The sequence below is a fragment of the Candoia aspera genome, chromosome 7 (genome assembly GCF_035149785.1).
Source record: "Candoia aspera isolate rCanAsp1 chromosome 7, rCanAsp1.hap2, whole genome shotgun sequence".
In the NCBI taxonomy this organism is placed as follows: domain Eukaryota; kingdom Metazoa; phylum Chordata; class Lepidosauria; order Squamata; family Boidae; genus Candoia; species Candoia aspera.
Genome location: NC_086159.1, coordinates 79,080,438 through 79,098,902, shown reverse-complemented (window position 1 = coordinate 79,098,902; position 18,465 = coordinate 79,080,438). Strand labels below are relative to the sequence as shown.

Below are 18,465 nucleotides of genomic sequence, written 5' to 3'. Positions count from 1 at the left end.
AGTTGGTGGGGGTATGATCTGCTGAATCAGGGAGATTATGCACACCTCACTACGAGAGAAGGTGATTTCACCTGCCTTGGAAGAGGAAATGGTGTGCCTCCTTCTGAAGAGGCCCTTTGTAGATGCAGCCATGGTAGGCTGCATCTACATGTAGTCTCCAACTTCCCTGCAAAGTACATGAAGAACAACTGCATTGGAATTTTAATGTAGTTACAATTTATAGCCAATCAAATGTGGCTACCTAAATTGCTGTTGCTAGTAGACAGTTTAACTGTCTTTAAAAACTGCATTGGTTGGACTGATAGATCACCTACATCAGGACCTGGGTAGGAGGAGTGACCTTCTGATCTTCAACCTGTAATGTTTGGGATTTGAGGGCACCGTCTAATAGTGGTTTCAGCTCGATCCTGTGTGGACAGTTCCAGTTGGTGGTGGGGAGGACAGATCTGTCTGTCTGTCTGTCAGATTGTGCCACAGGGTGGGTCATACGGAATTTGGAGTGGGGTATCATCAATACAGTGATGATATCCAGCTATACATCTTCATCTCAGGCTGAGCCACTGATGCAGTGGACATCTTGACCTGGCAGCTGGAGGCTGTCAAAATCTGGAGGAGGAGGAGCAGATACAAGCTGAAGGTGAATTCCACTGAGACTGAACTCAGAAAGCATCTGGTATTTTATCTGCTTCAGCAGTGACTCTTAATGAGATATTAGTATGATGAAATTTGCCTTAAAGAAATGCCAGTGTTTCACTTGTTTCTCACTATTTCCATCTCATTTTTTTTCTTCCTTAGAAAACACAATGTTACTGTTGTTCTAAGTAAGCTTTCTTATTTTAAAATGTTATCCTGCAATGATGTTAGCACATTGTTTGTCCCTCATGTTTTGAACTCATTTTACAATTTGCTGCCATCTAAAATCACACATATTAAAAATACATGAACTAGTTAAATTTATAATGGACTTGGGTATATAATCCAATGTCTAGTTATTAAAATTATTTGTTAAATGTCATGACTATTGGCTTTATTGGTAGGATTTTTTTTCTCTTATTTTACCTAAAATGGATTGCAGAGATGTTCTTAGACTTAGTTTCAGCATCTGTTCAGTTGCGTTAAATTCAGTATAATAAAAATTATCAACTAGAAGATGAATAATCCTGGGACAGGATTCATTGTAAAAGCTTGCCTGGTAAGTGATGCACAGACATTTGAGATTTTAGAGATAAGTGTATTTAGAGATAAGAAGTATTTATTAGATAGTTCAGATATCTAATTTGTCATTGAGAGGGCTATTCTAAACAAGTCATGTTTAACACTCTGTATAGAATACAGAAGATCCACTAAGGTTAAAAAACACACAACAAAAACTGAAAAGGGCTTGCTTTTCCTTGATCTCCTTAGTAAGGAGAATCTGGAAATCAACTCAATTTCTCTAATCTATCACTTAGGAGAGAACAAAACACAAAATCATGCAAAGTTTGAATTAGTACAGTGTGTCACAAAATGGAATCCTTTACTTTCATTTTTTGTAGGGGTTATATACTGTAACATCAGATACCCTTTAGCAATGCACGAACAGTTGAAATTTGAGAAACAAGGATAGTGTATTCAATATATCTAATTTCCATTAACTTTATTGCAAGGTCTACTCTAAAGAAGTTCTGTTTAGCTTTCTAAATCAAATATGGAAGTGAACAAGATCCACTAAGGTTACAAAGTAATTGGAAGACAAGAACTGAAAAAGGGCTACTGAACCAGATTGTCTTGGACACCCCTCATGTCAATGTTTGTATAAACTTGCATAATCATATTGCTGATATATATGGATGATCTGTGTACTTTGGTACATTGCACCATTTACTATGTAAATTGAACCAGTAATGTTCTTTTTCTGATGCTTCCAACATTTTAATTAGAACTTTTTTTTTTTTTTATCCTTGGCATTTTTGTTCATTTTTTTCATATGAATTGTGTTTATTTGGTATTAGACGAAGTAGGGGGATCTCTTAATTCATTAGATAGTCATATGAAAATTTGAAAATGATCCCTAGGCAAACTAATGATTGCCTGATTCTTCCAATTGGATCTGTAATGATTTCTAAGTCAGTATGCTCTGTTTACAGCTATAAAAATATTTATCGTGACATGGAGCAGAGCATTAAAGCAGCGGATGCTGTTGAAGATCTGAGGTGGTTCAGAGCTAATCATGGACCTGGCATGTCTATGAACTGGCCCCAGTTTGAGGTAAAGGCTTTACCTTGTTTGCAGTCCCTTGAAGCCTCTCTTGCAAACGTTAATAAGAGAAGAAATGTCTTCTTTTAGTTCTTATGAGAATAGCAGAGATGTGCCTAACACACATTCTTCCCCATTACTACAAATCCAGGAAGCAAAATAGGGAGAGTGCAGTTAATTAAAGCTTTGGTATATGTATGCAGAACTTTGCATAGTTTAGCTGACTTGACTGATCTTGAAAAGGTAAGTGGGATTGGTCCTAGTCAGTACTAGGATGGGAGACTTCTATGAAATTCCATGTGTAGGCTAGTTTTGGAAATCAGATATCCCAGGAGGCAGCAGTGGCAAATCACTTTGTACTATTGCCACTGCTGCCTATACTCCATGTGATAACTTACTCCACTGATTGACAGCTCTTACTGTCAAGATAGCATGGCACCCACTCCCTCTGTGGCCCTTAAGGAAGGCCTTAAGACCTGGCTCTTTCCCAGGCCTGGGTATAGGTGGGTGTTTTTTCTGAATGTTGGGAATGTTATTTTAGCTGTGTTTTTCAATTTATATACTGTACTGGATACTTTCTAATCTGCCCAGAATCTTTTTGGAATTGAGTGGCCTCAACAAATCTAATAAATGTATAAAACATATCTTTGAAGCTACCAGGATTCATAGTTGACATGAACAAGACTTTACACGCACGAGTGTATATGGTATAAGTACACATTTATTTTGGGAAGCAGGAGGAATTTCTAGGTTTGGTTTCAGCTGGAGTTGAAACCAATGGTGCACAAAAGCTGGGCAGTGTACAAGATGTTTGTGTGTGTTTAAAAGCCTTTTCTGTCTAATGCTCCTTTGGGAGTGAGAAGATTGTCTTAAATTCTGGAGCATCTTGACAGATAAACAGTGTTTTTCCTAGTGCAGTCTGCTTTGCTGACATGAACAAAATTAGGCTGCAGTCTTAAATTTTATGGATGTTATAGCAAAGCTATGAAATGAGTTAGAATTTAAGGAGATGCACTTGAGCAGAGAATATTAGTAGGATAATGTGCAAAAGAAACTGGATGTAATGTTAATTGTTGATAATCTGTTCAGTCGTGTCCAATTTTGGAAGACTGCTTGGACAAGTCCCTGCAGTTTTCTTGGCAAGATTTTTCAGAAGTGGTTTGCCATTGCTTCTGTCCCAGGGCTGAGAAATAGTGACGGGCCCAGGGTCACTCAGCTGGCTTTGTGCCTGAGGCGGGACTAGAACTCACCATCTCCCAATTTCTAGCCTGATGCTTTAACCACTACACTGAACTGGCTCTCTGATTATGTAATAAAACCCACCAAATAGCATTAGTTTTTAATTTCAATTAATATGCATATGCTACATTGGAAAATAATAAATATGTTTTGTGTTTTCCATCTAATTGTGAAGTATTAATATACTATTGCATATGTTACAAATGTGATAACATAGCTTTTAATCTCATGTATTGTGCTTTTTTAATGTTTGTATTTTGCCATTTATTTAAAAAAACAGATATAACTTTTAAAATGGGTTACAATAAAATACTATATTTCCTAACAAGTATTTTATTTGCTTTTCATGCAACAAGGATGAAGTAAGTGTTAGCTTTATGTAGAACAATATTTTAATTTTCTTATTCAAGCTTCATAAATAATTGTGAAAACCCATTGCATCATACTTCATTTTAGGTATACTTTTCAGCTTCCTTCTGTTAATAATCTATGTCATATACATTTACTTAAGTTTAGATGCAAGCTTTTCAAATCATAGCTTGGATTATGATTAAGACATTAAGGATCAAAATCAGCCATTTGCCCCTAAAAGAAGCAAATGGAAATTAACTCTTCTGCTGGGCCCCAGTATCCTTTGAAAAACCTTGTTGAAGAAGCCGTGATACAGGGGTGTCAGATCGAAGGACGTGCAAGTAAACATATGATATGCCTAAACTTAATTATACTAAATGCTAGAGGTCATTTTGGACCTAGAGTGCTTGGTTCTGTCTGTACAATTCAGTATATGCCAAGTATGTTAAGGGAATATGTCATGTTCTTGATGTGTGTGTTGCATGAGAGAATTCAAGTAGAGGATGGGTGGTAAGGCAGAATGAAGGAAATGTAGGAAAGCATTGGGGCATGCAATTCAAGCTAGTGCTTTCATTTGTTACTCAAAACCATAGGTATGGATGCTTAATTATAATTTAGTGTGATGTCTCAATTGACAAACCATAAATTTCAGTTGGCTAGAAATCTGGAAACTAAAAGATTGTGTTGTACTAGGCACATTTTGGATGAGTACCTGAATTGAGCTACTGCTTAAAGAAGCAAGTATATTTATTTTTATCTTTATTTATATTATTTATTATTGTATTTTTATACTGTGTATTTTATGGTGGTTGTTTTTAATTGATTGTTGTAAACTGCCCAGAGTCCCCCGATGGGAGGTGATGGGCAGGGACAAATTAGATAGATAAATAAATAAATATCTTTTGTCTATGAAAATCTTAGCAAAGAGGAATCTTTCCTATTGGGCAGATGTGTCTCTGACCCAAGGAAAATATTTCAAACTCATTTTGTTGCACTGTCATGTTAGTGACTTCTCTCTCCTTCGGAACTCTTGCAATGGAGAGTATTCATCTTTAGTTAAAAACACTACAAGTAGTCCTCGACTTATGACCACAATTGGGATTGGAATTTCAGCTGCTAAGCAATGCGGTCATAAAGCAAGATGTCACATGACCACATCACTTAGCAACTGCAATCCCGGTAGTTCCCCTTGTCGTTGTTAAGTGAATTTTACTGGTTGTTAGCTGAGCACCCACCCCAACCCAACCCAGCTCTGAGCCTCAGTCCCTCCCAGCCCTGAGCCTCAGTAAGCTAAGGGTCTGTCTCCAACTCCCCCACCCGCCTATCTCCCCCCAGCTCTGCCCTTTTGGCCGCCCTGAACCCTGCCTTGTGCAATAGCAAGCAGTCCCAGAACTGCATGGCTCTGAGGCTGCTTGCCATGCCCCAGGGAGCCACAGCCGTCCTAGCCGCAGTCACCCTCGCTGCCGTGCAGACGAGACCCCTGCCGCCCCGTGCTCCACCACCCCAGCTGACCTTCGCTGTCGTCTTCCTCCCACTGCTGACAGGGTGTGCCCAGCCTGGCTGTTGGGCCGGGCTGGGCCAGTCTTGGCTTTGCTTCCAAAAAGGAGAAAAAAGCACAAAGCAGCCCCAGAGCCACAGCACACCAAAACGCCCTTTTGCAAAAAGCTCCTGGAGCACAGTGCCCCCAAAAGTTCAGCCCTGCCCAGGAGCTCTTTGCAATGGGACTGCTTTGGGCTTTTTTTTTTTGCCCCAGTATGAGGCCAGCCCCAGCCAGGCTGGGCATGCCTTATCATGTGGGAGCAAGAAGATGGCAAGGTCAGCTGGGATGATGGAGCGCAGAGCAGCAGGGGGCCAAAAGGGTATACATGGGGCAGAGATAGGCGGGTGGGGGGAGTTGAAACACCCCTGTGGTCATAAGTGTGGGCAGGGTGCCAAGTGCTGGAATTTTGATCACGTGACCGCAGGGACGCTGCAATGAATGTACCTTCGTTCACTGGTTGTAAGTTCATTCAGTGCTGTCGTAACTTTAAACAGTCGCTGAATGAATGGTCGTAAGTCAAGGACTACCTGTATTGGAATTGTGAAGGAATTTTCTCCTAGCTTTGTAGGTCTTGTCACATTGTTTTTAGACATGATGGAGACCTCCAAGCCAAGGTGGCTGGTGTTCTCTGATAACAGGTTCCTTCAAAAAGTTTTGTGGTCTTTTTCATAGGACTGGTCAGCTGATCTGAACCGTACTCTCAGTAGAAGGGAGAAAAAAAAGGCTACAGATGGAGTGACTTTGACTGGTATTAATCAAACAGGAGATCAGGTTTCACCGCATAAAAAAAATAGCAGGTAGGTGACATTTGTAATTTTTTTTACTCAACTTTCAAATCAGGGTCTGCAACTGTAGCATTTTGGAATATTTCAGAAATAGGCTGGAAGAATTTGTGACTTGCAGGCTCCACTTTCTCAAGGAAAAATTGGAAATATCTTAAGATCACATGGACATCCTTGTGTTAAACTTTGTGATAATAGTACAAGTAGCAATTTGTAGCCAAGAATCTATCTGCACAAAAGAGATAACAGCTGTAATCTGGTCTAACTGAAGACAGGAAAATTATTTTTGTACTGTTCCAGATTAGTGGTGGATCTAGCACAGTGCATCTTGCCAAGCAGAGGTTACCCCTGGCTTTGTACCCCCAGGTCCAATTTTATTTGGAATGCTTGAATCTTCTACATTAATTAATATTATTTGTTCTAATATTATGTCCATCGGTGCAAAACTATAGCCTTCTACAGGGCCAAATTCAGTGGCAGTCATTCTCATATACCACTGTATGCTACAGCAAAAGATTGGAAGAGCCTGTAAATGGAACCATATGTTATGCTAGCACAAGTCAGCTTGAGAATGTTGGTAATTAAGCACTTTTAAAATTACAATCATAGTTAGGGGAGGGTAACCTGCAGAGTTACCAGAGTAACGTAACTCTAATAACCCTGTAAAATTGGGGGGTTTTAAAGGAAGAAATGGGTGCCCCCCGTGTTACAGACATCCAAACATCTCTTAAAAAGTTCTAAGCCCCTTAAAAATCAGGTTAGCTTTTCCCCTGAAGACCCTTAAATGGCAAAAATGGGTGCCTTAAAACCATGCACTAATTTTGTCTCTTAAAATCTCACCTCCCCCCAAAGTCATGAATCCCCCCCCCATTTCAGTGCCATATCATTAGCCATGTTTCCTGTGGCCCCTGGGCATGGCACATACAAACTGCAGCCCCAGACCAGAAAAGAATGCTCAGCACTAACTCTGCTAGTCTTTTTTTCCTTGAAGGGAGCTTAGTCTATAGAAAGCTAAGCTGCAAAGAAAGACCACAAGAATCCTTTCCCTGACCTGGGGGGATTCATTTTCCAGGTGTTTTTGATTCCCTTTCATTAACACTTCCTAATCAAGGAATGGGGCTACTTAAAATATTTTCATGTTCAACGATTAACCATCTCGTTTTCATGAATTAGAAAGGACATGATAATGCAGTGCACGTGTATGTAATGAATAGAATTGAGGGTTTAATATTGTGTTAATATTAAGGGACCGTTGCCAGCTCTCCTTGGGAATGGCTCCATCTGTCCTAAATCGCTTACCTGTGAGGGGCTGCCCTGCAGTCATGGATGCAAAGAGCAGAAATTTATGTAACTCAAGAAGTTATTCCAGATACTGCCAATATAGAAATTGTGCCAGGAGTATCCCACTTAACATGTGAGGGTTTGGGCGACTGGCTAAGCATAATTCACCAATATCTCTGGTGAATAAGTTATGGTCCCATTTCATTTGTGGCTCATTAAAGTTTAGGTACTTGCTTAGCATTCATAACAGTGTGAGTGTTTGTGATAGAAATGCCTTATACAATATAGGGCCTCAAAGCCTTGTTAATGCTCTCAAGTGGCTTGGGACTTTGTGCTCTTTTCAGTACTTCAGTGTATATTCAAGTATTTTGGAAAATCTCCCAATATATACGTACATGAACAACCTATTTAACAAGCAGTGTTTTTTAAATGTAAAGGTCTCATCTAATTCTGGTTTCTTCAGTTTCATTTTATTCTCCCGTGAAAAGTAAATTGCCTTGAGATTGGTTTTGAATTGCCAAATGCTTTTCTCTCTTAACTTCATCCTTCCTTGGAGATACACTCCTGCTTTCTTAGGGGGTTAAGACCAGTCAGAGCAATAGACGACTTTGCAAAAACTAGTACTGCATTATGATGCAACTTTGAAATGTTTTCAAATACTAGTTTTCAAAAGATGCAAAAGGTACTGTCATGTTGCTAAATTTAGTAACAGCCCTTCCTGGCATGAAATTAGCCAAGTGGCTGGCTCCATTTACAGAATGAATCGATAGGACCTGAGGAATGGATCTGTTAGGGTTGGTAAAAACTGTAGTTTTATCCACAAATTCTGAAGCAGCTCTCCATTTTTATCACCTACCAAGTTTACTTTTATACTAGATATTACAAGTAAGAGCATACATTGTTCACCGACTTCCAGTGTCTAAATTGGATTGGATTTAGGCTTTTTAATAAACTACTATAACTAAGCAATACTGTTTCTGAAGAGAAATGAATTAAATATGTCACTCTTAGAAGGAAGATGGGGACATGCTAACTTGGAAGTTTTTGTTTGTATTTTTAAATAAGGGTTTTTAAAGAATAAAGTATAAGAAATAAATGAATTTATATTTCTGCTATTACTTGTCAATGTTTGTTGGCTCCCTGAAATGATAGGGTCACCTTAATGCTTTTTTTTCCCCAAATAGCAACGTTAGTGTCCTGAGTAACACAGTGCAGTCAGTACAGTCAAGTTACAATCCCTTTGAAGATGAAGAAGATTCTGGAAGTACTGTCAGTGAAAAGGAGGACAATAAAATCAAAAAGTTGGTGAAAGACTGTTCTCAACTTGTTTTTCTTGCTTATACTTCTCTATCCAGGGTTTCCAACTCTGGGTTTCTTCAAAACCGTTATGTGCATGAAGTCCTTGCTCAGAGGTTACATACCTTTTGCAGACCTGACTAACCTACCAATGCTCTATTACTGTTTTATTTTCTGATTGTTTTTTCTTCACTGATTACACAGACATTATCTCTGGTAGCGTGCTTTGAAACCACTGCTGGAATTTTATCGCTGGCTGTATTCATTTGGATGTGTTCCCTTAGGAATCTCTCTTACCACATAACATTTTTTCCTTAAATGAATATATGGTTTCTAGTGTTAATGTTGAACTGCTGGTTAATAGCTTATATATACACTCTTTGTACCCTTCAGTGCCCTGTATGGTTAACACTGACTTTGCTCTGGTTGTTTGACATGGCAAAACACACCAGGATTAAATAGGAGCCCTTGGTGGTGTAATAGTGGCATATCTGTGTCATAGTCCTTGCCCAGTAGTTCAGCTAATCAAGCTAAAATATTTTTTTCTTGTGTTTCGCGTTAGCAGCTATGAGAAAAACCAGAGTTTGGGAACTGAATGGTCCGATGAAGAAACCAATAATCCATTTTCATCCAGTGATGCCCAAGGAGAGTCTAATCCATTTGATGAAGATGCTTCTCCCACAGTGGAAGTGAGGGTACGAGCCCTGTATGATTATGAAGGCCAAGAGCATGATGAATTGAGCTTTAAGGCCGGTAAGCCCCATCTTGCCATATTATTATCTTTCTGCCATAGGAAATGCAAGAAATTTCAGGTGTATGATGTGTAGGTATTTTGGATTCAAAAAAATAAATTATAAATTGCATTTTGGGACTCTTGAGGTCCTTTTAGAAATCATCTTGTAGAGAGAAATTAGCCTCTCTTCCCATTCAAATTTCTGCATTTTTAGGAAGTTTGCAAGCACGAAGTATTTGTTGTCATCTGATAATTTCTGTATTTGTAAAAATGAATCTGGCAGTATTATTATTACTATTATTACTATTACTGCCTTCAAGTCAGTCTTGACTCCTGACAACTTCCTGGACTAGGCCCTGAAGGTTTCTTGGCAAGGCTTTTCAGAAGTGGTTTGCCATTGCTTTCTTCCTAGGGCTGAGAGAGAAGGACTGGCACGAGGTCCCCCAGCTGGCTTTGTACCTAAGGCAGGACTAGAACTCACGGTCTCCCAGTTTCTAGCCTGGTGCCTTAACCATGACACCAATCTCTCTCTCATAGCAAAATTAAACTGCACTAAAGAAATACTTAGAACTAGGCTAAAAATAGCCTCTTTCATCAAAATAAGTAACTCTGGGAAAGATCTGTATCCTTCTAAATAGCCAGGAGACCTCTTTGAAGTTCCAGTAAATATTACAAACTGAAGAGCAATAAATGGAGGTGAACATGGTTAACTCTGAAAATTTTCTCATCTTCCTACTACTGTATACAGTAAGACCTCAAGTTTTGTACTCTTTGTCTATTAAACAAAAGTCCCCCTGGATGCTGTGAGATTCAGTAAGAATTCAACATCCATACAAATATGTGCACAAAGGGATAAAAAAATATTCCAATGAACTTATATATGGTTAAATTAAACATGATGAACATTCAGAAAATTAACGTTTTTAAAGCTTTTGGTTGCATTATTAAAATAATGAATTAACTAATTACATTAAAATTAGACTACCTATTGGTTGATTCTATTTGAAATCAGGCATTCGTTTATTACATGGGAAGGTGAAATAACTCTACTGTTGGTTTTGTCGGGCGCCTGTCCATTTCTCTTCACTGAAATTTTCCCCTTCCAACTACAGTAAAGTTGGAATAGGAATCCCAATTTCTTTTACTGGGAAGAGAAAGTATTTTGAAAATCAGTGTTATCTGAGGGCCTATTCATTCTTTCTCTTTAACAAATAAAAAGTGTTGCCACAGTATGACTGAATGTTAACAGCAGCTTCTGCACACTCTGGGAAATGGGCCATAAGATATATCTGGAAGACATAATACAGTGATGGTTCGCTGTTCTCATAGTTTTGTTTTGGAAAAAGATGCACTCAACCAACTTTTTTTTCAGGTGGAGCAAAGCAGAATAATGGAGATGTTAGATCTACCTTATGACTCAGTAGGCTATTACAGCTTCCCCTCAGCCCAAACTTAGTGTAAGTCATATAAATGTCTCAGTCTGCAAACGCCACATCATTTGCCTACAGGAGCAATTCAGCCTAGTCCCACTTTTCAACATAAAAATTTCAGTCACTGAAATGTTTAAATAATAGCTATAGAGGGAAAATACAGTTCTGTTTAGAAGTAATAAAAAAGATTTGCCGCTTGTATTTAATTTGATAAGATCATAAGGCACTCCTGATGCATACTCAGTAATGAAATAGGATATTATAAAAAATAGTGTTCATTATATGTGTGCGTTTTTAAAAAGTTGTAATTCTGAACCTTGAATAGATGCTTGGGGAAAGTAAGGGAGCACCGTAATAAAAACCTCATTCTAACTTTCTTATATAAATAGTGAATGATAGAAATAGTAGAAACAGTGAATAATGTAACTGCTTTGGAAAGACAACAGTTATTCAAATTCCGGTATATATGGGTTGTCAGATTACTTTTTTCTCTCCCGCAGGAGAAGAGCTAACTAAAATAGAAGATGAAGATGAACAAGGCTGGTGCAAAGGTCGTCTGGACAATGGGCAAGTTGGGCTGTATCCTGCAAATTATGTAGAACCAGCCCAGTGACAAATAATTCTGAATGTGGTATTAATGACGGTCAGTCAACATGATGCCTATTGTAAGAGGAACTGAAATATATCTATCGATCCATCTATATATCTATTAATGCAATCGAATGTTGGATTGGTGTGTTCCTTGGGCAATCTTCAGTGCTTCAGGCTGAAACTGGGAAAAGGCGGGCATCTTAAAGATAGCAGAAAGTCAGCAAGAAAATGACAACATCCATTGCTTATTTACTATTTTATCATAGCTTTTGTATTTTGTTCCAAAATTTGCTAAATCAGTGCCTCAATTCCAGTATTTTGGGTGTTAGCTTATGTTCACTCTTGTTCAATCAGTTATTAGTTGATCTTGGTAATTTGAAATTTGATTTTTTTAAACTGCAATATTGCATTTGTTCTTAGCAATCTGTGAAAAATGCATTTTTAAAATTTAAAGTTACGTAGCCTGTCATTTTTCATGCATGGTCTACTTCATCAGCTGTTACATGAATTATGACTCAAAAGTATTCTCCTCTCAATCCTGTACTCTTTAATTTTTTTCATGCTGTGACCATGGCTTAATAGTGTAAAATGCCATATATAGTATCTACTACCAAGATTCCAACAGAATTATCTGTAAATATTAGGAGTTAGTTTCTCTTGGTGAATGTTATTAAACCATTTAGATGCCTGAAATACCAATTTCCTAAAGGATGACATCATGTGGATTTTAAACAATTTCCCACATTCCAAGACTGTCATTATGAAATTTACATTTTGCAAGTTAATGATTTTATATGATTTGGAAAGTTAAACATATATGAGGTTTATTTTTTCAAGTAAAAGAGACTAAAATGTACTGCCTTTTTATTGATATGCTCTTTAAGTTGTCAATATGTATATATAATTTGACATTAAAATTAAAGAGCATGTATTAATTAGCAAGTCTATTGTATATGCATTAGATTTCAGATTGAATCTGACACCGGTAAATCAATGTGAGTTTTATTAACTTCAGTGGGAAGTTAATAACAGCTTTTAAAGTAAGCAAAGCAACTTAAAATGCAGGCATATTTAAATTTGCTATGTCAAGTACGTACGTACATGTTTAGGTATAAGATATAAGACTCAGCTGTGCCCCGTCCAGTCCACTTTGGATGTAGCCTTCCTCTTAGGGGATAACAACTCAGTTTCCCCTCCTACTTACATTATAGGCCACTGTAGTTATTCCATCTCTGCCCCAACCCCCAACCTCACCCCCGCAGGCATCTCCATGAACTCTCTCACATCCACTTCTGCGGTAACATGAGTTTGATCGGCCTTTGTAATTGGCACTGGGGCCGGAGGGATTAGATTTCTTTGTGCACCTTCGGCATCTTTTGACTGAAAATGCATCCGAAGCACACCAAAGTAAAGCAAAATTATTCTCTGATCTTAGTCCTTAAAGGATGATTATGATGATGATGATGATGATGTGATTTTATTCTCAAGACCTATAATCGTTAATTAAAATGCGATTCCAAACACAAAGTTAACATTAACCCAATGTGGATTATTGTAGCAAAACACTGTAAAACCTTGTTTGCATTTGCAGATCAGCTGTAGAAGTGTCAAACTTTATAGATTTGCAGTCAATTTAAATAGCAAAATTGTGAACATGTTTAAAATGTTGCTTATAGAAAATCTAGATCTTATCAGGTAAGTAGAAATGATGTTTTAGGGAATCACACTGTAATTGAAATGACAGTTGAAACTGAAAATACTGTAAGTGCTTCCTGACTATTCCATTTGTCTGTGGAGATTCAAGTATTTATTAATATTGAAGATTAATTGTATTAGGTTGGGTATTGGATCTCTGTCATGGTGGTATTCAGCATAATTGTTCAGAAATGGAAATTCTGAATAAATGGTCAAAAATAAGTCTGAAATATTTTTGGATAGTACATTATTTTAAAAAATAAAATATTGAACAATATTTTAGTGCCGCAGAAAGTCTCTATTTTTTAATTGTAAGCACTGTATTTGTATTTTCTCTTGATTATATCCTGAGAGAAATTAAACATATTTTTTCAAGCTAGTAGATGCAGAATAACTACTCTCAGTAAAGCACCAAACAGATGATAGCTCACGTGAGAAAAGAAAAGGTGCTTTCACTTAAGTAAAAGTTCTCTTAGAATATATATGGGGTAACTGCAAATGTAACATGTTGAAACATAAATATCCTGAAACAAATACTTGCATTTTTATGCCAATTTACTGATTTTTGTAAACAGCTAGTTATAACCAGTAAAATAATAAACCAATGCATCATATGAAATCCATCAACTATCCACTTTTCCTGTTAATTGGAAGCAACTTTCCAGTTAAAATTGCAGGCTAAAAACTCTATGAAACAGCACTACCTTTTCCACCATTCCAAATGCCACCAAGAAGGACACCATTTGGCTCTCCAGAGGTGGGGTAGTCCGCACTCTAATGGAAAGGCATTGCCTTGTGCTTCACCCAAAGCTCACATATGGTGGCGGAAGGCGATCCTTAACATTTCTACTTGGGAAAAATAAACTAGATGGATCTATTCTAAACAAAGAAGATGGTCCTGGAGATACCTGGGCACTGAGTTTAATAAGATAAAACCAGCACTTTGAATTAAGCTTGGAAGACTTTGGTAGCCAGTGCAGTTCCTGCAAAATGCGTAACAATTCTCATTGGTCAGTTGCTGCATTTTATACCAATTGTAGCTTCAAGGTAGTCTTTAAAGGCAGTGCCCATTGCAGTAGTAGTGGTATATTCCAGAAGTGACACAAGTGAGAGTCATAGTCTGCAGGATTTCTTGGTGCACCAACCAAAGCTAGGTACTAGCTCCCCCACTACAACTCTGACTGATTCTCAAGTAGGAGCATGAACAACTCCCAAGTCATGGGTCAGTTTCTTCAGGGAAGTGCTACTTCATCACAACTGGAGATGGTAGAAAACCAGATGATTTCTGGAAAAACAGCACCTTCACCATGTCAGGATTTAAATTGGGTTTGTTACTTCCCATCCAGTTCCTCATAGCTTCCAGATACTAAATCAAGATTTCCACAACGTCACTGGACTGAATCAGCATGGAGATGTAAATCTAGGTATTAGCATGCTGATGATACCTCACTCTACTCTCCCAGTAATTTCTTGCAGATGTTAAAAAGCAGGGGAAAGATGAACCCTAAGGTACCCTATATGCGAGCAACCCCTCCCTCATAATCACCAGAACTAGGGAAGGCCTTTCAGGAGGTGATGAATCACAGCTTCTTTCAAGGTGGCTAACACAACCCTATCTCCCAGCAAGGCATTGAGACTACTTCCTGGACTCTGCTGTTCATGCCTCTGCGTGCTTCTCAAAGGAGCCAAGTGGAGCATAGATCCAGGCAAGCAAAGTTCACTCTGCCCAACACCTTTCCATCTCAGAATTGTTAAGCCAAGATTATTCCCAGGTAACTTTCCAATATGTTACCATAATCACCTCTCAGATTCTGTCCCTTCAGACTCTTGACCAGAAGAAATTTTAGCAATTTTATCAGTGAAATGTGCACAAATATCTCATAGCAGTTCGTGGGGAGCACTCTTGCTCATCTATGCTAAAAGAAACGGGTCACCTATGCAGGGTTGCTGTGGCAGTGAAGGCAGAAAAATATTGATGTCATCAAGGTACCATAGAGGATTCAAGTAAGGGCTCGTGGAGGACCCAAAAGCTGTGGAGGCATTATCTCAGAAGGCAACATCACTGCCCCTGCCCAACCAGGTTTTGATAATATATACTAGGTCTGCTCATTTATTTATTTAAATTTATTGGCTGCTCAACTTCAATGGCCTCTGTATTTCTGCATGAACAAGTCACCAACAATTAGGCCGCCTAGACCCAGACTCAGGCAGATGTGCCAGAAGCGGGGACAGTAAAAAGGAAGATGCCTCCTTAATATATTTTCTGTCATAACTGGAATCCACTCTCCCACCTCCCACGTATCAAGGCCCTAACATGTACTACCAAGCATCTGGCTGCAAACCACAAAACACCAGTAGAGTCATCAACAGCTGGAGACATCCTATCAATCCATCTCGCACTGAGCAGGTATAGACCATGGGGACAATTTCCTCCCAATCTCTGGTTTTAACCCAGAGTGTGGGTACTATCCTCCGCAATACAGTTTTTGACTCCATATCTATATTGACACAAATTCAAAATGGCAGCAGAAAGGGCAATGGTAAATGCAAGTGGCAGTGCCTTTTACCCACTGCTCACCTCCAGTTTGGTGCAGTGGAACTGCTTGCACTCTTCTTTCACTTCTCACTGTTCCTTATCACCTCTCCAGGGCTTTTTCCAATCCGTTGCTTTCTGGAGCCCTCTTCCTTCTTAGCCTCCACACCAGCCAACGAGCCTCCATCTAGTAGCAGCCTGCCCTTCCATGATCCTTTCGTGTCCATTTTTCCACACAGATTTCTTTCCTTCTTTTCCTCCAATCTTCTCAGCATTAGTCATCCAGTTCCATTCACCACTTCTAATCATCAATCTACACCCAATAATGCCTCATCCTCAGTCTTCCACCCAGCACAACCCCATTTTCATGATCTTACCAATTTTGATCTGGCTTAATTCCAAGAAAGGCTGGAATCTTACTGTTGCAGTTCAAGCTATGTATTTTTTTAGCTGGCCTCAGATTCCGTTTAGGAATCTATCTAGGAAATTTCCTTTTTTCCCCCTTCCTCCCCATCTTTTTCTTTTCCTTTTCTTTTCTTTGTTCTGTCCCTATGTGCCTCATGGCTTATTTCTTATTTTTAGTTATTTCTTATTTCAACAATTTCCTTGTTTTTTTTCTATTACTTTTTATTTCAACACAAATAAGAGCAAGCCTTTTCCTACCAAATTCAACTGACCTATTAGCCTTTTAAGCAAGTTATCTCAGAGATGAAATACAGTGCATTTGGAAAATATTCAGACCCCCTTCACTTTTTTCAATTTTGTTATGTTGCAGCCTGATACTACAATCGTTCAAATTCATTTTTTTCCTCATTAATCTACATTCAGTACCCCATAGTGACAAAGTGAAAACAGAATTTTAGAAATGTCTGTAAATTTATTAAAAAGGAAAAACTGAAATATCATATGTACGTAAGTATTCAGACCCTTTGCAACAACACTTGAAATTTAGCTCAGGTGCCTCCCATTTCTCTTGATAGTTGCTGAGCTGATTCTACACCTTGATTGGAGTCCACCTGTGGTAAATTAAATTGATTGGACATGATTTGGAAAGGCACACACCTCTCTATAGAAGGCCTCACAGCTGACAATGCATATTGTATCAGAGCAAAAGCCATGAGGTCAGAGGAACTGCCTGCAGAGCTCAGAGACAGGATTATTGCAAGGCACAGATCTGGGGAAGGCTATAAAAACTTTTCTACTGCACTGAAGGTTCCCAAGAGCACAGTGGCCTCCATAATTCTCAAATGGAAGAAGTTTGGCACAACCAGGACTCTTCCAAGAGCTGGTCGCCTGGCCAACTGAGCAATTGGGGGAGAAGAGCCTTAGTAAGAGAGGTGACCAAGAACCCAATGGTCGCTCTGACTGAGCTCCAGAGATCCTGTGTGGAGATGGGACAAAGTTCCAGAAGGACAACCATCACTGCAGCCCTCCGCCGATCTGGGCTTTATGGCAGAGTGGCTAGATGGAAGCCTCTCCTCAGTGCAAAACACATGAAAGCCTGCTTGGAGTTTGCAAAAAAGCACCGGAAGGACTCTCAAACTGAGGAATAAGATTCTCTGGTCTGATGAAACCAAGATTGAATTGTTTGGCCTCAATTCTAAATGTTATGTCTGGAGGACCCCAGGCATCGCTCATCACCTGCCCAATACCATCCCAACAGCGAAGCATGGTGGTGACAGCATCATGCTGTGGGGGTGTTTTTCAGCAACAGGGACTGGAAGACTGGTCAGGGTTGAGGGAAAGCTGAATGGAGCAAAGTACAGAGATATCAATGAAAACCTGTTCCATAGCGCTCAGGACCTCAGACTGGGCCGAGGTTCAATGATCCTAAGCACACAGCCAAGACAACACAGGAATGGCTTAGGGACAACTCTGTGAATGTCCTAGAGTGGCCCAGCCAGAGCCCTGACTTGAACCCTATTGAACATCTCTGGAGAGACCTGAAAATGGCTGTCCATCGATGGTCCCCATCCAACCTGATTGAGCTTGAGAAGATTTGCAAAGAAGAATGGCAGAAAATCCCCCAATCCAGGTGTGCAAAGCTTGTCACGTCATACCAAAAAAGACTCGAGGCTGTAATTGCTGACAAAGGTGCTTCAACAAAGTACTGAGTAAAGCGTCTGAATACTTATGTACATGTGATATTTCAGTTTTTCCTTTTTAATAGGGATTGGTCCCAATCCATGCTGGTGGAGATGTTCAAGGATGGACTGGAAACTGAAGTTCTGAAGTGGTCTCTGAGGCGTGAGGACCCAAGAACCCTGTATGACTGGATTCAGCTGGCGAGCAGCGCTGAGCATGCCCTAGAGACGTTTGCCCACCGAAAATCGATGAGATATGGGAGATTCAGTAAAGGGTCCCGCACCTCGGCTCCTCCAGGGAAATCCAGCCAGCGGACTTGGGAGGAAGAGGAGCGACGCTATGCGAGAGGGCAATGCCTGCGGTGAGGAAAAGAGGGGTACCGAGCAGCGGCATGCCCGAAGGGAAAGACCAAAGACCGGCCGGGAAAGTCATCTGGAAAATCTCCTTCCCTACCAAGAAAGATGAAGGCGGCGCTGGCGGAGGTCGAACCTGAGGAAGTCCCTTTCTTTGGGGATGAGGAGGAGGCTGTTCTTAATCAACCGGCAGGAAACGCCAGCCACCTGCTTTAAAGGACGCCACTGGGCAGGTGGAAGAGGAAGGGCGCGATCACGCTTCGATGAGTGGAAATTTCCCTACCATGACAGTGAAGGTGAAATTGGGGTCACAGTCAAGAA

At 39.6% G+C, this 18,465-nt stretch overlaps 1 protein-coding gene across 2 annotated transcripts in view; it reads left to right on the top strand.

Moving 5' to 3' along the window:
• PACSIN2 (protein kinase C and casein kinase substrate in neurons 2) overlaps positions 1-12,416 on the top strand; it is a 77,772-nt gene extending 65,356 nt beyond the window's left edge. Inside the window, exons 7-11 of one of the 2 annotated variants that reach the window (XM_063308254.1) lie at positions 2,127-2,247; positions 6,038-6,162; positions 8,613-8,729; positions 9,281-9,477; positions 11,388-12,416. In XM_063308254.1, the coding sequence (XP_063164324.1) occupies positions 2,127-2,247; positions 6,038-6,162; positions 8,613-8,729; positions 9,281-9,477; positions 11,388-11,500 (673 nt within the window). In that variant the 3' untranslated portion in view covers positions 11,501-12,416. The remainder of the gene's footprint in view (positions 1-2,126; positions 2,248-6,037; positions 6,163-8,612; positions 8,730-9,280; positions 9,478-11,387) is intronic. The other variant, XM_063308255.1, reaches the window with a different exon arrangement.
• The last annotated feature ends 6,049 nt before the right edge of the window (positions 12,417-18,465 follow it).